The 26,066-nt window shown below is 45.2% G+C and overlaps 1 protein-coding gene across 19 annotated transcripts in view; it reads left to right on the forward strand.

The window, feature by feature from the left end:
• The window catches only part of Enox1 (ecto-NOX disulfide-thiol exchanger 1), a 550,965-nt gene that overhangs the window by 391,868 nt on the left and 133,031 nt on the right, over positions 1-26,066 (forward strand). For all 19 annotated transcript variants that reach the window (XM_021181861.1, XM_021181862.1, XM_029469169.1 and 16 more), the window contains 3 exons: positions 14,220-14,393; positions 15,581-15,787; positions 18,963-19,196. In XM_021181861.1, the coding sequence (XP_021037520.1) occupies positions 14,220-14,393; positions 15,581-15,787; positions 18,963-19,196 (615 nt within the window). The remainder of the gene's footprint in view (positions 1-14,219; positions 14,394-15,580; positions 15,788-18,962; positions 19,197-26,066) is intronic.

A 26,066-nucleotide genomic window follows, 5' to 3' on the forward strand; every position in this document is an offset into this window, starting at 1 on the left:
AATGTGTGGTTGTAATTTTTCATCTTCCTGACAGAGGAGACCTAGAGCAAATCTAGAGGAAACAGCACATCGCATTCCATGTGCAGAGAGACAGCCAGCGTGGGTCCCGGGAAGAGGAAATGTTTAATATTCAACCCTGGGAGAGATTTCTGCTTTAGGTATATTTAATGACAATGGCTCTTCAGTTGTTTTCCTACAGGACCTTTAGACTTCCTCCCAATTACCTGTTAAAGTTAAGATAAATAGTAAAATATGAGCACACACTGAAGTGATTTGTAATACACATCCATACACTACACACACACACACACACACACACACACACTGGGATTACAAGTTTATTAGGGTAACAAATGCAGAACGTGGAAGGGAGCACAGGTGGAGTGTCTGGTTCTAACTTCTAATCTTTCTGACAGTGTACAGCTTATGTGGTAGGCACACATTCCGCACTACAGAAACACAGGCACCATTCAGTATCAAAATGATAGCCAACATTTATCTAGTGCTTACTGTGTCCCAGGCATGCTTTGAAACGCTTTGCTATTTTAACCCTCAGAATGCCTCTGTCTGCTACGCATTCTTTCTGTTAGTTTTGCAGAGGCAGGGGAGTCAGAATAAGTGAGACAGGAGAATCTGTCCTTGAACGTGGAACTGGGAGTCACTGCCTCTTTGAGATGCCCTACCCTCTGACTTATCTTTTTTCTTTCCATCCTCAACTCTCATTAAGATTTTGACAGAGGGGACTGGAGAGATGGCTCAGCGGTTAAGAGCACTGACTGCTCTTCCAGAGGTCCTGAGTTCAATTCCCAGCAACCACATGGTGGCTCTCAACCATCTGTAATGGGATCTGATGACCTCTTCTGGTGTGTCTGAAGAGAGTGATATGAACTCTGAATCTGTCAGTGTCACCATCTCTTTCATTCCCTTAAGCAGTTAGCTATAGGAAGTAATACCACGTGGGAAGGATGATACCGGGCCTTGTGATAGGGTGACAGTTAAGTCACCCAGCACTGCTTTTGTGTCCCACTGAATAGCAAAATCAAAGCAGTATGATACTTATCCATACTTTACATTGTTTACATTTTCTCTGCAAGTCCACAGCCATGTGCTGATCTTATGTAAAAAGGTCAATTCTATTTTGTTTTAACCCCTCTGACCGGAAGCTGACATTGAAGCCTAGACAGGTTACCTAGACAATGTTAGGAATGGTTTTTCAGTTAAATATTGAACAGGTTTTCCTTTGTTCTTTTTATCTTAATGTATGAAATGTTATCTATCTGTAAGCTGTTTCTATAAACTGAAACTGAGGTTGATAAGTAAAATCACATAGTTAACCCATGCACACTTCCTAGGAAAGACTCAGACGTCAAAAGGGAGATCCTCCCACCCCCACCCCTAGAGCCCATGGGCTACAGAAGCCTACCTCTCCGCATAGTTAGCTAATTAAGAAAGATGTGCCAGGCTCCTCCTCTGATTTCAAATAAAGGAGGGAACTTTGTAGAGTAAAGCCATTAAAGCCATGTTGTACACCAGAAAGAAATGTCCTAGCATTGGTTATTTTGTCTTTCGGTGTCTTTACCCTTTAGCTCAGTGGTTCTCGACTGTCTTAACGCTGCAACCCTTTAATACAGTTCCTCATGTTGTGGTGGTCCCAACCATAAAATTATTTCATTGCTATTCATAACTCTAATCTTGCTACTGTTATGAGTTATAAAGTAAATATCTGATATGCAGGAGATCTGCTATGTAACCCCAGTGGGGGTCACATCCCACACATTGAGAAGCACTGCCTTAGACAGACAGAGCAATGTACAAGGCAGATATATAATAATTGAAAAGCGTTTCTTAGATGTTTGACTACGTGTTTGAACATAGTTCTCAACTCAGTATTTGGGTTTTATTGTTGTTGTTGTTATTGTTATTGGTTTCTTTACTTATCTTTTTTTTTCTGTTTTGTCTGTTTTCTCTACTGTCTGCTCTGGCACCAAAAGCTTATTAGCTTGGACAAGGCAGAGAACACATCAAGGGATTATTTAGATTTTCTCTCCCCACCCTCCACCCCCATCATTATGTAACAGCCCTACTGCACAAAGTCACATAGCATCATACAGAGAGAAAATTAATCATCAGCTAATGAGATAGCGATGTGGAAAGAAGTTTGGAAGAAGTAATTTAGAGGCCCCAATTAGGCCCTATTCTAGTGGGTCCCTCATGGGCATTGCTAGCTGCTGATTCCAGGTCCGGGTGCGTGAGAGGGATGTAGAGGCAGAGGATGAAGGAAGGGAGGGGGAGGCAGGAAAGGTGGGGAAGGAGGCACAGAAAGTACAAAGAGGCCTTTACAGTACTTCAGACGTGGGCTGATGGGAACCCTATCAGGAAGGAGAATGAACAGAATGATCCAGAAACTGGGCCGTCTATGATAACAGTGCCCAGCATCTGCAGAGCCTCCATCCAGGACCTAAGAGGAAGAGCAGTGACCTTACAGGTGACAGGAAACTTGATGTTCTGTAACCTGCTCACAGTGTTCTAGTCGGGACTTTGGAGGGCTTTGTCAGGGGTTTACGGACTGAGGAGAGGGAGGAGATGCAGAACCGAGGGAGATGATAAGAGCCTCAGAAATCCCACGTGCGTCTCTGACACTTGGTGACTGTCCTCCAAACTAGAAGTCATCAGCAAAAGGGTTTGGAGGAAATAAATGTGCGGGAGAAGTTCAAGTGGACTTGCCTAAGAAGGTATGTCTACAGACTAGGACCCTGCCGGAAGACCAGACATTTTCCCTCCCAAACTGGGCAGTGATTGGGCCTCCTCTGCTTCTGTGACTGAGTGTGGCCTGCAAGGACAAGCTTGCCCATGAAAGAGGAGGGGTGGGAATGCTCATTTTGTACACAATGAGTGAGGACCGGGGAGGGACAAGCTAAGAAGAACCGAATGAGAAATTAGATGTGACCATTGCAGGAAAGGACCAGTGGTGGGAAAGAGGATCAGACCTGCTCCCAGGAGCCGGGAGCTCAGAGTAATGGATCTAACCACAGGTTGCCTGGGCCTGAGCCAGTGTGTGAGGATCTGTTTCACATGTGGCGCCCTTCCAGAGATGGAAAGGTCACTGTTGGGGAGTGGAGTGCACGGACCCTGGAACCATCCACGGGCGCCAGGAAAGCCCATGCAACGTGAAGAATACGCAGCACTCTGGGCTCACATTTCCGCCCCACACTCACCTGGATTCATACCTTTAGAAAAGCCATTGGACAGGATTTCGCTGTGTAGCCCTGGCTGTCCTGGAACTCACTCTATAGACCAGGCTGGTCTCGAACTCAGAAATCCGCCTGCCTCTGCCTCCCAAGTGCTGGGATTAAAGGCGTGCACCACCACCGTCCGGCTTTAGAAGTTAATTTCTTCAGCACTCGCTCTAGATGACAGAACAGAGCAGTGGCCACGCCCTTTCAGCTCTGAATCGCCATATTCATAGGCCCAGAACCTCAGTTTCATTGTCAGCTCTTCTGTTCCTGCCAGTGCAGTTGGTTAACTTAGACTGGGCATCTCAAGCACCGATCTTTCACTTCTACTCTCTGGGAGCCTTATTTTTCTGTTTAATAAACTGCATCTATTTCTATCACCAAAAATTGAAAATAATGACTGAGTTCCGACAGGCGGAGACAATGCGGTACCCTGCTCCCCAAGGACGTGTGTCAGGCTCCTGACACAGGTTGCTAGAAGGGACTGTCCGACATCTTTGGACAGTCAGTTTTCTGTACTCGTTTCTGTGAGAAGCTTTGAAGAAACATTCACTTCCTGCCATGTCATTTTCTCAAACATGGGCGCAAATCTCCTCACGCCACTCAACGGTACCGAGATTAGCTGCTGACGGCTGCGGTCCCATTTCTCTTGCACGGTGTCCGCAGCCGAAGAACCAGAGCATTTTATTGATGGAATGAGGTCTTTGTTTATAAAGTGTACACAGCAAGCCCGGAGGAGCGCACACTGGAGATGCATCTCGGGTTTAAACGGAAAACATACCTCTCCACCTTTGGATCCCTTCAGAAAGATCATAGGCGAATTTTCCATTTCACTTCCCCAGAGATCCTGCTTGTAGGCATTCACTTATCTTGCAAAGTACACCGTTAGGTTAACATGGAATCTGTGTAGCTTATTTTTCTCAACGACTCCGGAGCAATCTTCAGGGTTTGTTTCTTCAGGAAGGGAAAGACTAAGAGCAGTTCTGCCTCTGGGGAGCTAGTCTGAGCATCTGTGTCTCAGAGAATATTTAGAAGTACCTCTGCACCTGTCATCTCAATAAATACATTTCGAAAATAACTTTTCTTTTTACACTCCCATTACTTAACTAGAAGTCATTTTAAAGAAATAAGGTTGAGCCCACAATCCTTGAACATTCATGGCTGCCTGAGACAGGAAGATTGTAAATTCCATGCTGGCTTGGATTACATAGAAGGCTCTAGGCAAGCCTGAGCTGTATATATAGCAAGACTCTGTCTCAAAATCAGAGGTAGGGGAAGCTGACTGTTAACCCCTTCAGCATCCCTTCCCTCACAGCCTCCCTGTACCAGTTTCATAGGGTTACTATGACAAATCAGGTAGATTGAAACAACAGAAATATATTCTCTGTTCTGAAGGCCAGAGAGCTGAGATTTGGGTATCTACCGAGTCCATTCTTTGGCTGGCTCTCCAGCAGAATGTGTCTCATGCCTTTCTCTTGGTTTTGGTGTCTGGTGACTGTCCTTGGGATCCTGCTCGAGCAGCTGCATGCCCTCAGTCACCACCTCTGTCACCACAAGGCATTCTCCTGGGTGTCTGTGTATGTCTTTTGTCCTCATCTGAGTTTACAAGCTACTTAGATAGGACGGACTCTAATCCATTATGACCTCATCTTAACAAAAAGAGCAAGCACGCTCTTTTTAAAATTAGCTTATAGTCTAATTTTAGACATATTGTCTCAGCAAGGGGCAGCCAAGAATACCTGGGCAAAAAAAAAAAAAATGCATCAAAACATACAACACTCACATGTTCAAATCTGAACCCATGATGTCAAGATCACTTTTGGAAAAATGATTTTTTTTTCCCCCTGCTTTTCACAGAGTTGTTTTAAAATGTCTGAGCAAAGGAAAAAAATTGAATGTTCACATGTGTCCTAATTACTTTTCAATTGCTGTGACAAGTGTCATGACCAAGGCAATGCATAAAGGTAACATGTGGGGTCACTGTTCTAGAGGGTAGGGCCCATGACTGTCACCATGGGGAGCATGGCAGCAGGCACAGTGCTAGAGCAGTCACTGAGAGCTCACATCTTCATCCACAAGCATGAGGCACCTACTGGGGAATGATGTCAGCTTCTCAAACTTCAAAGCTCATGCCAGTGACTCACTGCCTCCAATAAGGCCACACCCCCTTATCCTTCCCAAAAATATGTGAGCCTATGGGGGACCATTCTCATTCAGACCACTACCGTATCCTTACTGACATTATAGACAACCAACTTTCATCAGTTGAAAATGGAGACTTCTCTGAGAAAAATCTCTTAATTCTAAGCTCCCAGGAGACAGAATGCCTTGTGTATCAACAGGCTCCCCAGTAGCCTGGTAATGAGTCTTATTTAAGTCATCTTCGACAAGAGAAGCAGTGCTGCCTGGCTTTCTGCCCCTCCATGCCATTTCTCTGCCCCTCTCCCAGTCCTGGCACCTCCCAGCCCCTCCCAGGACCTAAGATACCTCTGGCCTCAGGCTGGAGAAAGAGCCCAGAGCCCCATCCTTTGACCTGTGCTGCATGCCTGAGAAGTAGGGCATCAGCTCCTTCCCCAAGTCCTGGGCTTTGGTTCTGACATCTAAACCCTATCTATCTTGCTTCTCCAGCGTGAGGCTCAGCAGAGGTAACCTGACAGATGCTTAGCAGTTCTTAACCTCTGGCCCTGTGTTCTTTTTGCTAAGCCCACTAGAGCCAGGGACCAGAGTAGTCTGCGCCCTGTAACATCTGAACAGGGCGCTGGTATGCTCGCCCTGCTTAGGCCCTTATTATGGACTACTGGCAGTCTGTGTCCTTAGTCATTTATCAGAGCATCCCAGGCTCAGGAGGAAACCGGCCATGTTCCTGTTCCTGATGGCTCTCTCCTTCCTCTTATTCTCTTGGAACACTGTATTCTGCCTTCCGAGCCAGACCTGGTTTCGGCACTGACAGCTTGTCTCTGTCCCCCTAGCCCCAGCCCCAGCTTGTCTTCTCTGTTCAGACCTGACCTAGTTATATGCAGCTTTGATCTTTGAGAGACCCAGCTGCCTTTTTTTTTTTCTTATTTCCCCCAATGAGGTCAGATTCTCTCTCACCTTAAATAGGACTGTCTTTAGTAAGGTGTCCACTGGAAATGACTGGGCAAGGTCAAGTCACTACATGGGAACAATCGGCAAAGAAACAGGGAGGGTGGGGCAACTCACACAGCACAATGACCAGCCACCAGATAGACATCTGGCATGCAAGGAACTGCCACTCCAGCAAGAAGACAGTGACACTCACCAGCTCCTGTATCACCATCCCTTCTGGTCTTCGAGTTGCCTTGTGCTTTCTCAGTATGTCATGGCCACTTGTCCTGTGCACCTCATAGTAGATCTTGGGAAATTGCTTGGAATTCCTCATACTTTATAAGACTGTCTGCTGGCAGTCCCCTTCCTCGATAACTCTTAGATTTGGCGCATGTAGTCAATCTTTTTTTTTTTTTTNTGGGCTTGGGACCCATCAAATCCTGTGATTTCCCAAGTGAAGAAGGTGTATAGTTGTCCTCGGCAGCTCTCGGCAGCAGTAAGTGCCCAAGAAGTGTTGAATGAACGAAGCTAGTGAGCTCAGCTCTCATCACATTAAAATCCTAAATGCAACATCTTCGAACCACACCGTGAAAAGCACCCATCTTGTCAAGTCTGTACAACCAGCTACACAGGAAGAAGCTTCAGCAAGTTTGAGGGCCACAAAATGAGTTCAAGGTTAGCCTGGGCAAGTTAGTGTGTCTCAAAACAAAAAGGGGAAAGAAAGCTGAAGGCTGAGCTCAGTGATTGAGTGTTTGCCTGGCATGCACAAGGCTTGGTTCAATCCCAGTACCAAAAATAGAGATGCTCATCTCAGCTGTAAAATTCTGGACTATGATATGAACCCACAAGCCAGACTTCTGCTTTAGCCTTTCATCCTCCCATACGAAACAAGAAACACACACCAATAAGTTCCTCCCTCCTGCTGTCCATGTCTTTGGAGACAGAGACAAGAAGAACTGGACAAGGCCAAGGTATGAAGAACCTTTGGATGGCCTATGTTTTGAAAGGATATTCCTCTTATGTCCTAGATTGGACCCTCCCATGTTGCATTGTGAACTGGCTTCCTCTTTTCCCAGGGTAGATACTGTAGCTCCTTGTCCAAGGACTTCACAGTGGTTGCTCTCACTGTGAGGCATTTGCATTGTCATTACCTGTGTCTGCTGTGTATTTTTTAGAGCTTCTGCTTTTCCTTTCCTGAGCTAACATAATATGCTTTTATGCCGTGAAAAATACTTTACATTTATGCAGATTGTGGTGGTTTGAATATGCTTGGCCCAGGGAGTGGCACTAAGAGGAGTCTTGAAGTAGGTATTGCCTTGTTGAAGGAAGTGTGTCACTGTGGGGTGGGCTTTGAGACCCTCCTCCTGACTTCCTGGAAGATAGTCTCTTCTGGTTGCCTTCAAATCAAGATGCATAACTCTCAGCTCCTTCTCCAGCACCATGTCTGCCTGCATACTGCCATGCTTCCTATTATGATAATAATGTACTAAACCTGAAACTGTAAGCCAGCGCCGCCCCCCCCCCCCCAATTAAATATTTGCCTTTATAAGAGTTGGCTCTGGTGTATCTTCATAGAAATGGAAACCCTTTCTAAGACAAGTTGGTTCTAGGAGTGGGGTGTTGCTATGATAGGCTTGACCATGTTTTTGTTTGGAGGAATGTTGATTTGGGGACTTTGGATGTGGGAAGCCATGGAATGCTTTATGAAGGATTAAATGGGCCATCCTTGTAGGACTTTAGAAGATATTGGTGCTAAGGATGGTTCAAACTATGCAAACAGGCCCAAGAGATTTCAGTGGAAAAGAACTTTAGTATGTGGCTTAAAGACTGTTCTTCTAATATTTTGGTGAACAATGTGACTGCTTTTTGCTCTTGTCTGAGGAGTCTACCAGAGGCTAAGGTAAAGAGATTCAGTGAATTGTCTTCTAGTTTACTCTCATGAAGAGTATTTTGACTAAGCATAGCAAGCTTGGAAAGGAAAAACACAAAATGTATGTTTCAAAGGACACCAGGAAGTGAAATGGAGCTAAATTCTATGTTCAAGGATATTAAATGGAATTAAGGAAGTGGTGACCTTGGGGCAAGATCCCACCCAGGTGAGCTTATTGTTTATGCATTTGCAGTTGAACAAAGGAGTAGTTACATCATGTTAGACACTATTACCTGATTATTGTTTTTATTTGGACTTTTAATCTAGCATGAACTACAATCCTGAAGTGGAGGATACAGGTATGATCCAGATCTTGAGGCATAACGGCCATGAAAAGCTTAGGCCCTTAGGCCCAGGCATGGTGGAACACACCTTTAATCCCAGAAGACAGACGCAAATAAATATCTGAGCTCAAGGCTTGCCTGGGCCAGAGAAATTACCAGGTAGAGAAAAATTTAGGTTCAGGCATAGTGATACATGCCTTTAATCCCAGAACTCGGGAGACAGAGGCATGCATATCTCTGAGTTCAGGGTCAGTCTACAGAGCAAGTTTCAGGACAGCCAAGCTTAAGTAGTAAAGAAATTGGAAAACAGAAAGCTGGCAATGATGTAATAGAACAGGGGGAGTCATGTTTCAGTCCCAGGAAGCAGCAGAATTTGGCAGTTTTGGCCTTGTGGCTCCAACTTTAGAGTCAAGAATAGAAGGGGTTACTGGGACAGTTGATGCTGATTAACTAGAGCTCCAACCAATGAACAGAAGCTACTGACCACTGTGGTTGAATTAGAAGAAAGCTGGAAGAAGCTGAGGAGGAGGACCAGCAGTCTCAATTCACCTGGACCCCATGATCTGTCAGATACTGGAACACCAACCAGGCAGCATATACCAGCTGATATGAGGCCTCCCACACATACAGCAGAGGACTGTAGGGTCTGGACTTAGTCAGAGAAGATGCACCTGGAGGCCTCAGGGAGTTTAGAGGTCTGGTGGGGTAGGGGTAAGGTATGGGAACATCCTCGAAGAGACAGGGGAACAGGAAGGAGGTATGGGAAGAGACAGGGGAACAGGAAGGAGGTATGGAATGTGGTACAATCTGAGTGTGACAGGAGGGGAATAAAATCTGGAGTTTAACATAAACAAACAAACAAACAAACAAAAAACCAGCATCACTGGGTGAAATCTTCTGGGGAGTGTTTCTGAGAGCACAAAGAAGCTTTATTCCAGAGATAGCCAAGTTTTACCCCATGCTGCAGATGAACTTGATAATGTGTAAGAGTTACCCAGGTTGTACTGATTTTGAAGGCATGAAGGGGTCATGAATATCAGCTGGTGCTTGGCACTGTGAGAAGCCATGGAAGGCCATTGGTGAAGAAGCTACAGCCTCAGTTGCAACTGATGGCCCAGGACTGAAGGGGTCATTCGAAGAAGTTGAGGCTCAGCACCATGAAGAGAGCCTATGAGAGGCTATTGGTGAAGTCTAGTCACAGTGGAAGACCCTAGTATATTGAAGACACCAGTACCATGGGACGATCACCATGAACAGCAGCAACAGTAGAGTCATCCAGAGCCCAGAGTGCTACAGAGGGCAGAGCTGGAGATGTAACACAAGCTCTTTGGAGGAGCCCAGATCATGTGTTCTAAGATCCCAGACGTTGGAACAAGAAGCTGTAAGTTGAAGTTGCCTTGGATACCCCAAAATGTTAGGGATGCCAAAACCATGAGTTACCTGCCCAGGAAGCTGCTAACAGGGAGTGGAAGCAGCCCAAGAGAAAGAAGTTGTTGTTGCAGTCAAGAAAGATGAGAAAGGAGCTAGAGAGCCGAAGAGCACTTTGATATCAGACATGGAGGCGCAGGGTTTAGAGTTTGCTCAGCTGGTTTTTGGTCTTGCCAATAGATAAAATTTCCAGTGTTGTCCTGTATTTCCTCACTAGGACATTTTAGAATGGTAGTATATTCCCTGTGGTGTGACCTGTTTTATTATTTCAAGTTTAGAGGGGATTACAGTTTAGGAAATGTGTGAACCACAGAGGAAACTTTGATCTTTGGATGTTTAACATTGTTGAGACTGGTATAAACTATGGGGACTTTTAAAGCTGCACTAAATGTATTCTGCATTATGCTATGGCTAGATATGGCCACCATAGACTCATGGGTTTGAGCAAGCCTATGGGGCCAGGGAGTGGAATGTGGTGTTTTGAATATGCTTGGACCAGGGAGTGGCACTATTAGGAGGTGTAGTCTTGTTGGAGTAGGGATGGACTTGTTGGAGGAAGTGTGTCACTCTTGAAGTGGGCTTTGAGACCCTCCTCCTGTTTCCCTGGAAAACAGTCTCTCCTGGTTGCCTTCAAATCAAGATGCAGAACTCTTAGCTTGTTCTCCAGCAACATACCTGCCAGGACGCTGCCATGTTTCCCACCTTGCTGATAAAGTACTGAACCTCTGAACTTGTAAACCAGCCCTAATTCAATGTCCTTTATGAGGAGTTACCTTAGTCATGGTGTCTCTTCATAGCAATGGAAACCCTAAGACACAGATATTCTTATAAATGTTTTCTTTAGAAAGAAAGAAGGGAAGAAAGAAAGAAGGAAGGAGAGAAAGACAGACTAATCCTTTCCTCCTTTCTCACTCATACACTGAATCTCAGATCCTTTGAGGTCCTGCATAATTTAAGTGTTAATTCCTTTCTAAGCCCCTCCAAGCCTCTGCACTCACCATGCAGATCTCATTAAACCTCATAGTCTCTTCCTCTTGATGCCTCAGAAGCGGCAAAGTAACTCCTGTTACATACTAAACATTCTGCTCTGGAATATACTGTCTTTTGTCTCCATTTCTGAGTATTTTATCTATTTGGCCTCGAGATAGAAAGCAGATAGACGTCTGTTCTGTTCAAACTGAAGGCAAGCGCCAGCACCAGGCTCCCATCTCATTTGTGGGAAACATCTGTTTATTATAATACATGGAGCTAGAGTTTCAGGGCTTGCAGTCCTGAGAGCCTCCAGCCTTAAATCATCCCCAGTTGGCAAACAATAGTGAGGGCCAGGCCAGGAGAGAAACAGATAAACAGAGGAAGCCTGCTTAAGGGATGAAATTAAACAAAGAGCACAGGCAGGCCAGCACCCCACCCCTCCCGCCTCTCCCTCCCTATTGGCTAATGCACTCACCTGTGGAAGCAGTGATTTCAGTGACTGTGACATTGAGACCCTTTCTGCCCTGTCTCTTCTTGATGATTGTCATCTACATCAGAAGTGTGTGTGTGTGTGTGTGTGTGTGTGTGTGTTTTACAGGTACATTTTTAGAACTACTCTCCTGTATTCAATGACCAAAGGCTAAGGCTCTACCTTGCACAGGTAGCCAAACTTAGTAAAGTTTTCCCAGTGGTACTCGTTTTGAAGGTGTGAAGGGGCTCATGAAGAAGAGCTGAGGCTTGGCACCTGGAGAAGCCAGAAGAGGCCCTTAGTGAATGTGCAGCATCCATCAAAATAGGAGCAAGCCATTAAGCAGAGACCTCCAGGTCTCTGCATCAGTTCCTGCCTCCAGATTCCTGCTTTGAGATCTTGCCTGATTTCCCTCTCTTGTGCACTAGAAGCTGTAAGATAAAATAAACCCTTTTCTCCCCACGTTGCTTTTGATCATGGTGTTTTATAACAGCAATAGAAAAGTAACCAATAATAGCAACGAATCACATTGGGACATTTTAAGAGAGAACATCGAAATCATCATATTTATACATTTTTAAATATGGAACCAGACCTGGTCCTCTTCCCAACTCTGTCGTTTGTCTGTTTTATGATGTAGGATATTTTACTTCAGTGATTTAAATGTCCATTTCTCTGTCCGTCTATGAGATGTCATGACACAATGATATCTTATGAGGAATTTATGGATAACCATTTTGGGTTCTCGTCCTTGTCTGATCTAAACTTCTGTGTCTTTTCAGTATCACTGTTCTGAGTCCTGGTGTCACAGTTTTCTGGAGTCCTGGAATGCTCTTCTTGTTCCAAGGAATGCCAGTCAAACCAGCCGTGTCACAGTTTAGGAAACTGAGAGCCAGGGTCATAAAGGAACTTCCTAGATTGCGTGCCTGACAGCTTTCTAAGAAAGTGACTACTTAGCTTTTGCTCTCAGGCCTGGCTTTACAAACACTTCATATGGCCAGGCTAGGACACTGGGATATAGACCAGAGTCACAGAGCTTAGGCTGTTCTGCTCACAAAGAAATGGACACGCCTACAGTAGCTAGAAGACTCCTGTGGGCCTTCCATATATTCAAGCTTCTTCATGAACTCCATCTTTTGCTGTTGGACTTGTCTAACCACTCAGCCCAGCTAAGCAAAAATTAAAGCCTACAGAGGGACAGACATCTCTCTCTGTACATGAGAACCCAACAGGAGAAGGGGACAGAAAGGGCAAAGGGCAAATACCTAAGAAGAGGCAGGAAAGACAGGAGATGGAGAGGTAGCTTAAAGTTTTCATTGCAGAGTAGTAGAGGACCCCCAGGTCCTTCCTCCGTGTGACTGTCTGCTTATCTCGGAACTTTATCGTACCAGAGATAGCCTTCCTTGTTTTCTACAGAGAGAAAAAGCCCCAAGAGAGGGATCCCTTTGTCTTGGTACACAGTTTTGAAAATACACCTGTGGTTAGAAAGGGCTTACTTGATTTGTTTTTAATGACAGATACATCATAGCCATTTGTCACACACTAACTGATGCTTTGAAGTTTTAAAGTGTGTATAGGATTCTACCCTGTACTTTTATGAATTCAGTTTTTGTTGTGGCTGGTTTTGTTTGCTTGCTTGCTTGCTTGCTTGTTTAGATTTGCCATAAAGCAATTGGTTCTATGTGTAAGCCTGATGTATTACACTTAACTGACATCTATGACATCACAGATGTCAAAAGTCATCTTATTTTTATTTCTGGCTGGGACTGCTTTGTCCCTGAGCCACAGATCCTCAGTACATCCATCAATCCATCTGCTCAGACATCTGGGTTGACTCTGGATGCTGGCTTACACTGCAGTGTGCATGGGGATGCAGGTGTCTCCAGTCATTGCCTTTGGATATGTACCGACTAACGGGATCACTGGGCCCATGAAAGTTCTGGTGTTTGCTGACTTTATTTATAACGGCTGCACTTATTTACACGGGGACTCTCTTTTCTCTATTCTCGACACACTTATTATCCTTTTAAATTCCCGGTATATCACCTTTGACATTATTTGCTTCGTTGTCACACTTGGAAATCAATTCAGCATTTTATATGGAAAATCTATCCTCTTTGGCTCTGTTTAGTTTAGTGGTTGTTTTCAATACAAGGCATAAAAATTTTAGAAGGGTGGGCCAAATGTTTATTGATAGAGTAAAAGGAAGAAAGTGCGATTATATAATACGATTGAGAAATATATACAGCTAATTTTACACCTGCATGCCTCTAACCCAGCCACAGCAATTATACCCACTCTGTCATGTCAGGCTCTCCCCCTAGGAGAAACGGGCTAGGTGGCACCTGGGTGATCAGTACAGAGCATGTACATATAAAGCGAACTTCCCCAAACGTAGGTCCCTTGGACCAGAAGGGACTTTTGATAAAAGTAGGCTGACAATTCGATTCTCATGGCACTTCAATGCCAAATGTTCTTTCCCCATTGTAAATCATAAGGCAATGTAAACAATGCCCTAACAGTGAGGGACAGAAAACTGCATTCCCAGTAATAGCCGGGCCTCATGGCGTATGGTTTCACACTTTAATATGCTGTGTTCTGTTCTGCCGTGCTAATATTTTAAGTAATATAACTTCCTTTTTGTAGAATTGTAGGTTCTACATTGTACACTTTCTCTCTCCTTTACCCTTCTAGAATAGCTTTCTGTAATACTACATCATATGCTAAGAGAAACTCCAGAGGAAGAGGAAATATAAAGTCAACCAATCCGTGGGAGACAGTAACACAAACAGAACCAACAATGTCTAACCAACGTGTTGTCTTGTATGCTTTCGCAGACTCAATCTGCGTGCCAGGCTTCGATCCAGGCCTCAACATGATGACTGGAATCACCCCCATTAACCCGATGATACCCGGTCTGGGGCTGGTACCACCCCCACCCCCAACGGAAGTGGCCGTCGTCAAGGAAATAATCCACTGCAAAAGCTGTACTCTTTTCCCCCAAAATCCAAGTAAGTGGGAGCAAGAAGCATCCGCTCGTCATATTCCTTTTTCTTCGGAAATAGTATTGGGTTCATTTCCAGATGTGCAATGTTCTACCCAATGCTGTGTCTCTACATTAGGACAGGTACACAAGGATGTGTCCATGCAGCTGTCCAGCCACTGGATAAGTACCGTGAAGCCAGTGAGCTCGGAGAGTTCATGTGTAACACTAAGAATCTTTACTGTGTGCAGCGAACTAGCATTTTCTGGAATGCCTCATGTGAAATCTGGCAGCTTCTCTCTCCACCTCCACAAACGGGAGAGAAAGTCTCAAGTGTGTTTTACTAGACAGAACCGTGAATTAATCTGGCAGGTGGCAATTTGGGGGAAAGGTGAGAGGCAGGAAGAACACGTATCTCAGAATTTCTGGGCTAAATCACGTTCACTTGAAGGACCTATATATTTGATTAATTTAGCCTCTGATGCTAAGTTTATAGGCTTACATAGCTGGAAATTTTTTTTAAAAAAAATTTCATATTAATCAGTGTTGCCTACTTGAACTGGACTTCTCAGGAGATAGCTGTAGCAATCTACATACAAACTCGGCAAACTGTTGTGACAGCATACACTATCTTTTCACACAGCCTCCTCAAAATTTAATAGTGTGCTCATTTAAATGTGAATAATAACCAAGGCTTTTCCCAGACTCAGCATCTTTGCAGCCAGGTAAGTACTGTTGCACGCTCTCTCGTGGGCTGTGTTTCCCTCGTCCCACGATGCCGCCCCCTTTATCTGGCAAGAAGACAAAGCAGCAGCAAGCCAGGGCTTTTCATCATGTGTCATTTCATCGCGCTTTGTACTTGTGACGCTCTCTCCCTCCTCTTTTTCTTCTTCTGGGTGTCTGTGTATGAAAGAGAAATGAAATTATGCTAACACGTGTTATCTTTTTCCTGGACAAGCACAGCCACTCTGTGCAGAAATGAACATGAGAAATAAAGGTTGGGGGGGGGGGCGGTTTGCCAGGGAGGGGAGAAGATCAGGAAACATGATGGGGGAGGGGAGGGGGGAGTAGCAGTGGGGATGGGGAGACGTAACGTGTTGTAAAAATTGACTGTGCCTCAGTCTGGAGACAACCGTGCAAGTGTAACTTTTGCCCTGTGAACCTGGTAAAGAGCCGATCGATAAAAAGACAAAACTCTTCTCGTTGTGATCTTAGATCTCCCACCTCCTTCCACAAGAGAACGACCTCCGGGGTGTAAGACTGTGTTTGTCGGAGGATTACCAGAAAATGCAACGGAAGAAATTATTCAAGAAGTCTTTGAGCAGTGCGGAGATATCACAGCCATCCGAAAGAGCAAGAAGAATTTCTGTCACATTCGCTTTGCCGAGGAATTCATGGTTGACAAAGCCATTTACCTCTCTGGTACCTTGCTTTAGAAAAAGGGGGTTTGCTCTCCATCCTGTCCTGTCTTCTGATGTTACTGTGAGCTCCTTCCCTTTTGCCTTAACACTCAATAAGTCCTGGTAGCGTGGGGGCTGGGGAAGGAGGCATTCACCTTTCAGCTTGGCTGCCACGGGCTCTTTGTTAAGCCTGTGCCTCTCTCCACAGCCAGGTTTGCCTACCATCCAGTCTCAAGGAATTCTACAGAGTTTCTAATTAATGTTCTCAAGTGCGTATTAGATGAAAAGCAATATTTTGAGTACTGAGAACCATTATTATTATTGGATGTAATCCTCTTGGGGGGGAGTAAAGTACTCTCTCAGAATAATTTCAGTTTCTTAAAAGTGCATTTCCAATCTTCACGCCAGGGACGGGGAAGCAGGATCCCCTCGTTGCAGGGAATTTGTTCCCGGTTCTGTCCTCACACACAGCTGCCGGCTCTACCATCATTATCCTTAGGACCAGGCTTTAGGAGAGGTTTACAAATGTGAAAAGGAAGCCTAGTGCTGCCTTCAGCTCTCTGGGTTTCTATCAGGAAAAGTCTGACTAGGTGCACGGAACCTCAGTCAAACCAAAGGACACCGAGGCTAATGTTACCGTGGTGCTTTGGAAGTCTTTAGTTTTAGGTTAGCCTCACTGCCCTTTGCTGCTTCTCCAGCGACATTAGTGCCATCTGCCACCCTGCAGACCGCCTACCTAACTCAGAGCAAAGGTAACCCCGGGTGGGAAAGAATCAAGTAAAACCTGGGCTCCACCCCCAGGTTTTCCCCGACATCTGCAGCCAGTCTCCATTGCCTTTCATTCTGTGTGAACCCCTGACAGGTTGAGGTTATCTCAGTACCTCAGAGACCTTGCCCAAGACAGGGATCCAGAGAATGTTAAATCCCTTACTGTCCTTAAGCTCTCAATGAGGAAACATAAAGTCTGGCCATTCCACAGTGGAAATGAATAAAGATATTTTACAACACGCACAGTGGCACCCACTGCGGGTCCTGGAGAGAGGAGGGCGTGGCTTTCCATCTCCCTAACCCAGATAAATTGTCGTACTACTTCCACCTGTGGGTGGAATAGTCGGTTTACCAGCAGGACTCCTAGGTGAGGTCAATCACGTGTGTGTGTATGAAGCACGCTGTGGGGATCTCCGAGTGTCAGCCTGTTCTTAACAAAACAAACCCGGTCAGGATAAAGGACAGATGGTTCTTTCTGTCAGTGCCTGCCTGGAAATCTGGGTTCTTAGTCACTATAGTCTATCAGACTATTACTCACCCCTAAGACACCAACTTCACCCTGCGTGACTGAAGAATCGAGTAGGCGAATGTCCTTTAAAACACTAACACCAGCCAACTTTAAGACCAAACAGAAAACTTCGAAGACGTTAACAAAGATGAGCAGTGCCAAATATAGACATATGGAGGGAAATAGAGACTAGACAAACTCTGACGTTTCTTGGTAGCTCTTTTGAATCGGGAGGAAACACAGGCTCCACCCACTTCAAGTCTTTCACTGCCTGAGTGCAGAGAAGTCCCCAGCTTTGCTAGGGTGGTCTCTGCAGCTGAGACGGTCTGAAACCCCAGCTGTTGGGGGAAGGGACAGGAAGGAGAGAAGGTTGCCCCCACCACCACCACCACCACCCCTGTAATCTCCAGCAAGCCCAGCTGGAAAGCCTAATTTTAGGAGCACTTTCACATTTGAGGGCCAGGCTAAGTTTAGCCTCAGCCTCATCAGAGTCTTTTAAGGCTGTAATGATGAAGCTCTGATGAAAGAGGACCAGAAAGGTTTTAGAGAGTGGGTTCTCTGGAATATGAGCAGAGAAAGTTGTTCCGACCAACTCAGACAGCTGGCCAGGACACAGCCTGCTGACGTCACTTTCCACAGCCCACCACCGAGTCAGCACTAATTCTGTTCAAGTGTGGGCGACTATTTGCACCCGAGATGGGTATTGTTTTGTTTCCACCATCCTGTTGAAACCTGGAAGAGAGTTCAGTTGGATGAGATCTGTAGCAAGCACATTTGTAACTTTTTAAAAAGTGTGGAGTGCCCTGCTAGGGGAAAAGCCAGCTTCCATGGGGGATTTGTGACTGGGTTTTAACTTAAATCCTAGTGGGTAAGGATTGAAATGGCCCAGGGCAAGGTGCAGGTAGCACAGCACAGCCTGGCTCTCATTTGCAAATCCCTTGCAAAGCAGAGGCGCTTATTTTTGCCCCCTTCCTCTGGCAGCCCCCCTCCCAGATATGCTCCTGCTAAGACCTAAATTGATGTTGTGAAAATCTAAGTACTCCAAACTGAAGAACCCATCACCGTGCTGTGCCTTCAATTCTTCTAAATTTGAAGTTAGGCTGGCTAGCAGCATCCAGTCCTGTGTTGACCCCTCACGACCTCTCCCCCCCCCCCTCATCCCCAATCACTGTAAGACAGGTAGTGCTCAGTAAGTCCTTCCTTCCCCCTAAAGGTTCCACCCCTCCCCCCCTTTTCTTTCTGGCCTAACTTGGGGCCCTTGCACAAGCCTCTTGTGGCCTTCAAAGATTGCACAGATAATTTGTGTGGTCGTGCAGGCTGGATGAGATACTGTGGGGCCTCTTGATTGAAGGTAACATATTCTCCCGCATGCCCCAGAGGATAAGTGGGAATAAAACAGCATTGCAAAATTGCCTGGGTAATTGTGGCTTTGGTAGCGGCAGAGAAAAAAACCGGAGCGGCAGTGTTTGCTAGGGGAATGAAGCAATAGGCTCCGAGTAAAGTTCTGAAATTTACTTTCCAGGCCCCTTCAAATATCATGGATGTTCCATATTTACTCATACCCTGCCTCTTTGAAAAAGAATTTTTAAGAGTGCACGTGCAATAGAGTTATAGAACATTGAAAACAAAAAGCAAGACAGACCCCCCCCCCCGAAGCCAAAGGGAGGAAGGCGTGGCCAGGATTTAGTGCTCCGTTGATGATGCAACAGGAGCACTGTGAGGGTCCCTCTGGGAAAGTAACGGGGGGGGGGGGTAGGTATATTAACCTCCACATCTGTGCTTAATAATTAATTCTTTAAAAGGATACCTGCTTCCCATCCCCCAGAGACAAAAAGGTATCTTCTTTCCTGAGGCACAGTTGCTTCGCTTGTGGGAAATATGTCCCCTGACTGGAGGTGACCTGGCTTTCCACTGCTTCTAGGTTACAGAATGCGATTAGGGTCCAGCACGGATAAAAAGGATTCCGGCCGCCTGCACGTGGATTTTGCTCAGGCCAGGGATGACTTTTATGAGTGGGAATGCAAGCAAAGGATGCGCGCCCGGGAGGAGCGGCATCGACGCAAACTGGAAGAGGACAGGCTTCGGCCTCCCTCACCGCCGGCCATCATGCACTACTCAGAGCACGAAGCTGCCCTGCTGGCTGACAAACTGAAAGGTAAAGGGGGTGGGGGGCGAGCTAGGATCTGCAGACCTCTGGGCTCCATCATCTGGCTAAGGACAGAGCCATTGCTTAGTCAGGCTCTCCTGTATGAAGGGAGGAAGGGCGGGGCTGGGGTGGGGGTGGGCGTCTGCAATGCCAGCAGCCGCCTGTGGTCCCCAGGAAGTGCTTAGTGAGCCAGGGCAGTGGCCTCACCGAGAAGTTGACCTTGTCTAGTGCTCTCTGAGTTCTGTGGGCCATGTAGTTCTACCAGACACTGAAAGCCTTTCCAAGACATCTTATGATGTCTAGGGTTTGTAGAAGAGAAAAGAGAAATGTAGACAGGTCCCCTGTCCTAGAGGTGGAGTCAAAGGAACCTTCTCACACCTACAGATGAGTAACAATAGAAAAAGTAAGTCCTTAATTTCTGCCGGGGGCCTCCCCTGGGTTCGAGAGTGAAGAAAATAAAGGATCCAAAGAAATAATGATCAGACCTGCTGAACTTCAATGATGACCGGGAAGGCAGGTTTTGAAATTAGTGTATGTATGGAGGTGAGGAGATGCACACGTATATGCCTGTGTTGGGGTCTAGGGCTGCTAGAGACCACATGAATGAGCTGAATGATATCTGTCTTATATGACTATCTTATATGACTATTTTTATGACTGGCATTTTATAGGCAGTTGGTAGGTGGTGAACAGCACTCCTGAGGGTGCTGGCTACCAACAGTGCTGTAGTGGGTCACAGTTTCCACAGGCAGGTAACTGAATGACTTTGAGCAAAGGTGATGGCCTCAGTGTGGGAGCAAGGCATCCACCACACGCTTTGGGAACGCCAGCAAGTGTAACCTGAGCAGGGAAAGGGGTCAAGAATATCTTCACAGAGCAGGCAGGATTTGAACTTGCTGGGATAAACAAGAGGTCTTTCTCCCAAATGAGAAAGGTTCACAGAGGCAATCTAACCAGAGCCCAGAGCCCTCAAAACAAAGATGTACCAGAAACAAAGAGGATTTGGTGTGGGCACTGCGTTCCTAAAGCAAGGTGAAACTGAAGAGTGTCTCAACCAGATGGTGAAGCCCCAAGGCTATTGCCTAGTTTGGCTGTGCCCTGTAAACAGTGAAGAGATGGCTTCGTGGATTCCTGATGAAAGGAGAGATGTGATTGGTTCTTGGCAAGAGTGGGAGAATGGGGGTGTAAGAATCTACCTCATGTATTATTGGCAGTGTCTTAATGGATGGGATGGTCTTACTGAAGAAAATCACCAATTTTAGGAAGATCAGAAAAGGCATTCTATGCTTGATCTAAAAGGCAGGTGATAGCCTCCTAGCCATCATCCCTGTCGGCTCTGAGGACTCCTAATTAGCCATGGTTGCCACTGAATTGCCTCTCCAGCCACTGAGTAGAACTACCTGCTGGCTTTCTTAGTGCCTGCCCAGAAGGTCTATAATATAGGCAATAAATATACAGACAGAGGCTACCCCTCCAGTGAGAAAGAATATGCAATGTAAATTCAGCCTAGAAACTATTATGAGAGCCCAAAATGAGAAAGAATAAGATTCATAACCAGGAATGCTCATTGGAATAAATCCTCTCTCTTTTGTGCCAACATCAAGTGAATTTGGTGGCACCACCCTGTGGTCTCTGTGACCTGACTGTTTTCTGTGACCTGACTGTTTTCCAGCCCAGATAGCTCAGTCACTAGAGCATGAGACTCTTAGGATGGGTTTAGTCATGGCTCCACCTTAGTTCTGTACTGCATGGAGGAATTTCATGAAGATCTGGCATCTAATGTTATGTTATTTCTATTAAGCCAACATCAAAAGTGCCAATTCCATGTATAAGGTACATGGCATTTGCCTCTACTTTTGGAGGATAGCAGATTGGGATGTCAATTTGCTGGAGTAATTTGTGAGCCTTGCCATTTCAAAAATGTATATTTATATAGATGAGTATAATTTGCAGAATTCGGAAGCTGTGCCTTTGCCAAGTACTGTGTGATCCCTTGAGGAGAGAACAGATTGGAAATTTTAATAGATGGCTCTTACAGTAGAATGAACTCACTGCAGATACATCTTAGGCAAGAGTCAGGTAATACCAAGCTTGACAATTTCAACCCAAGCACAGAGTTTGGAATATAAACAGCATTTAATTGCTTAGGAAATGGGCTGCCTCCAAGAGGAAATCCACTCTCTGCTCCTTATAACACTGCAAAGCCTGGCAGGAGGAGCCAAGGAAACTTGTCTCCCTGAAGACGATTTCATTGATGTGGGGGGATATAAAATTCAGTCAAGTCGGAAGCTACCGAAACCTGTGTCAGAAGGAATCTGAAAATACCTAATTGGATTTAATTTTTTTTTTAACCCTCCTGTGAGAAACCTTGCCATCCTAGGTGTACTAGATATTTTTCTTCTATTTTACACCATATGTGCTTATTCTTATAATTTTGTTTTGAAGATCATTCACATTCAACAAAATCTGTATCAATCAAACCTTTCTTATGACCTGCAAGGCTTCCCACACAGTTGCACACAGTAGGTATTGGGCACATTAATTCCTCTCTCTCTTCTCCAAGTATCCGAATCCATGGGCCTATTGCATTTCTGGCCACTAGAGCTACCACACATGGCTGGCAGTGAAGGATGTGATTATGTTCAGCCTGCTGCCAATCCAGTAAGAAGTATTTGCTTAAGTGTTTTACAAATACCAGACCCTGGGTACTAGTGCTAGGTACTGGGGGAAGAGAAAACACCATGCCAGATCCTGCCTCGTAGAATCCAGGTAATTTCTTGGGTAATGAAAGAAATGACCAATCAGTCTGCTTTTGCTGCTTAGAACAGTGAACTGTGGTACGCACTAATACTATTAGCAGCAGTGTGCACTGCGGTGAGTGGCAACTACAGGATGTTTTCCCTTCAGAGACAGTCAGTGATGTCGCAAGCATGAGAAAAGGGGGCGTCTCTGGTGAACACATCTCCCCACTGGCCGGCTGCCTGGCCTCCCAAAGCCAGAGGAAACAGTAGAGTTGAAACTGTGCAGTGGCTAAGTCAGAGAGTCGCCAGCCATTGGTTTCATTAATACAAATTCTAAAACAGAGAATCAGGGGGCATCCTGCTGATTAAATAGACATTGTTGTGAGACAATTCAGCTTAATGAAGACTGACTTGGAAGTGACTGCGCAGGGACCTGAAGTTTATGGCAGGGCTCTGGGAGAGGGAGAAGGAGCCCAACAGCACCATAATTACACTTTATTGGAAACAGTGGCACCAGACAGATGAGATAATGAATTCTAGTGTTTCTAACACAGACCGAGCAGCCCTGAAGGGGGCTGGGGGCTGGGCCGCACAAGGAAGAGACTGATTTGACCATGAGGAAGCATTATATTTTCATCCACTGGAGATTTTGTTGGGCGAGAACATTCTAAAAGTTTTTCAACACTTTCTCCCACTTGGAAAGATTCACGCAATGTTTCACTAGGAAGGACTCTCTCTTCGAATCACGTGAACTTGCGACCAAGTTCTCTAACCAATGCCCTTGGGAATCTCCTCATCTGTCACTGAGAACTGAGTCTCCCTGGAATTGTGCTCGTAATTTTCAAAGGACTAGGCTCCCGTTTGCCTAGAGTATGCCTGGCGTCCGTCTGTAGGTGTGGAAGTGTGGCTGGCATCTGGAGATGCGTCTCAATATTTATAGTTCTATGAAAGTAAAAATCAATAATGCTATGGGCCAACTGGACATTCCATTAGCTAACAGCCAGACCTCCTTCTTCAGGCAAGGAAAATATGAAGCACAGGGAGCCTCCTGAGAAGCACTTTTCTAGGGGGGTGTTATTGACCTTTGTGGAAGCAAGAGAGGCCATTTCATTTAGAAACATTTTCCTTGGCCCTGCAGGGGAAATAACCAGTACACTTTTGTATTGCCCCCTTAGTTTGCACATTTTAGGAACACTGAGTAATTGAGGAGAGTGTGTTGGGGCAGAGGGAGAACATTAACCATTTGTGTAGCCTTTATATACTGTTCTGGTTAACTGGCACACAGACAGTTAAGCAGCAAAAAACAAAAAACAAAAAACAAAAAAACAAAACAAACAAACAAAAACAAAAAACAAAAAACAAAAAAAAAACAAAAAACAAAAAAAAAACTTTTGTAGGCCAAATTCTCCTTTGAACCAGTTTTAACATCTTACCACTTCTTCATTAATTAACGAGTTAAATGACATCATTGGAACATGCCCAGTTTATGTTTGCAAGATGGTCCTGAGTTCTCTGCCACAGATTTTTTTTTAGATATTTTCTTTATATACATTTCAAATGCTATCCCGAAAGTTCCCTATACCCTCCCCCCCACCTTGCCCTGCTCCCCTACCCACCCACTCCCAATTCTTGGCCCTGGCATTCCCCTGTATTGGGGCATATAAAGTTTGCAATACCAAGGGGCCTCTCTTCCCAGTGATGGCCGACTAGGCCATCTTCTGCTACATATGCAGCTAGAAATACAAGCTGTGGGGATACTGGTTAGTTCATATTGTTGTTCGACCTATAGGGTTGCAGACCCCTTCAGCTCCTTGGGTGCTTTCTCTAGCTTCTCCATTGGGGGCCCTGTGTTCCATCTTATAGATGACTGTGAGCATACACTTCTGTATTTGCCAGGCACTGGCATAGACTCATATGAGACAGCTATAACAGGGTCCCTTCAGCAAAATCTTTCTGTCTGCCACAGATTCTTAACCCCAGAAATGTACCTTTTTGGAGGCATGGAGGACACTATCATCACACCCAAAACTCCCAACCTGCAGAAGGTCAGGGCACTTGGTAAATTTTTAACCAGACTGGTATGTGGATAATGTATAGCAGGTGTTTACCAAACATGAAGAAGAGGTCTCACAAAGTTGGAAATAACCAGACGTAGAAGAATAGATAATGGGGGGTGGTGGCAAGAGGTCGGGGGAGGCACCAGACTCCTTTTTTCCTTGCCCCTGTGTGATAAGGGAAGATTTATCCCTGGATTTAGGAACAACGGGCAGATCAAAGCCAGGCTGTGGGCTTAGGATAACAAACTCAGGTGGGCTTTGTACCTTTATTTATGTCTGGGTCTATGAAAGAGTAGTACGAGAACTTCCATGATTGAACAGAAAGAAAAAAATTCAAAAGATATTCCACAACACTTTTTTTTCCTCTAAGAAATAATCAATACTGATTTCTAACTATGATGGTAGCTGGAAATTCCTCGTGTAACTTACTTTACGAAGATTTAAATTTCTACTGAACAAAAATCCCTTGCATTGTTACAGAGAAGTATTTGCACTGTTCATGTCCACAATTGATGTTCTCTCTTCAGAGCTGTAAAATAGTCTAGCCAAAGACAAACCAAAGTACACAGCCCAGTGAAGGCGAAAGTGGGGGTTGGGGTGGGCTGCTCCATGCCCAGTATCCCAGGGAGAGGATCTTCATTGATCTCTCTGTCTGTTTCCAGGTCTTAGGTAGCTTTTCTCTTTCCTGTTCCAAGTGACAATTATTCTTTTATTGAAAATGGGGATTTAGAGACAGCCACTTGCAAAGCTCATAAAAACCACATCAAATCCTTTCAAAATTCACTTAAATTTTAGTTACTACTTTCCATTTCAGGTTCCTGCTATCTCTTAACTTAGCTTAGCATCTTAACCATGTTACCCAGCTTCCCAAGATCAGTCCTTGCTGTGTGTCTGGGACTTCCAATTGTGCATAAGGGCTGAAGCACATCACAGATGTGCATGAGGGTTGAAGCACAGTCACGATGGGGGATTCTAAGAAAAGCTGAGTCTTTTTTTTAAAAGCTTGTTTTTAACAAGCTCTCAAGGATGCTTTGGCTTGCAGACTTCGAATAGCAGGGTGTCCTGTTGGCAATTTTAATGTCAACTGCATAACAGGTGTTCACCCAAACATGAAGAAGAGGTCGCACAAAGTCGGAAAATAACCAGATGTAGAATAAGATGGCATAGATTCAGCTGGAGTCACTGAGAGACAAAAGATAGGAATTAGAATTACTTACTTAGCCCTCCAAAGCTAACAAATTGGTATTACCTCCCCCAAATTACACATGCTTTCAAAAGCATTTTATTTATAACCAACTGAGAATCCAGTGAGATATTTGGCTGTCACGAGTACTTTCTGGTTCTCCTAGAGTGTCTGACATCAATTGTAATTTTCTTTTCTCCTCTCCTCTCCTCTTTTCTCTCTCTTTCTCTTCCTTCCTTTCTTTCTTGTTATTTTTTTAAAGGCTCATTTATTTTATGTATGAGTGCTCTATCTGCATATACAACTGCATCCCAGAAGAGAGCATCGGATCCCGTTATATATAGATAGATGGTTGTGGGCCACCATGTGGTTGCTGGGAATTGAACTCAGGACCTGCGAAAGCGCAGCCAGCACTCTTAACCACTGAGCCACCTTTCTAGCCCCACTCTTGACTTTTATCCCCAGTGCTCATGACCCCAGAGGCCTATTTCTCTGTCATGAGAGCATTTACCTCTGGTGGACAATGGCATATGTATAAATCCTCTTGAACACAAAATTAAACGTCCTCCATGTCAACATCCCACCTTCCAGTCATTGAGTTTGTGCCTTGACCAGCATTAGTCACTACACATCTTTGAGAAAGATAAAATATGCACCAGAGGGTGGCAGTGTATTTGCGAAGTAATGGTGAGTGGTAATGGGAAGAAGGCCATCACTGCCCAGGGTGACTGTGCCAGTGGAGTTCATAGGGAATGTTAGAAACACAGCAAGGATGTATACTTGTCACACCCTGGAAGTAGGGAGATCTCCTTTATGAAGATGACATAAGCTGGCCCTTGAAGGAGGAGTAACAGCTGGCCATGGGATGGAGAATCCGAAGGTCCCTGAGACAGAAGCA

This window comes from Mus caroli, chromosome 14 (genome assembly GCF_900094665.2).
Source record: "Mus caroli chromosome 14, CAROLI_EIJ_v1.1, whole genome shotgun sequence".
In the NCBI taxonomy this organism is placed as follows: domain Eukaryota; kingdom Metazoa; phylum Chordata; class Mammalia; order Rodentia; family Muridae; genus Mus; species Mus caroli.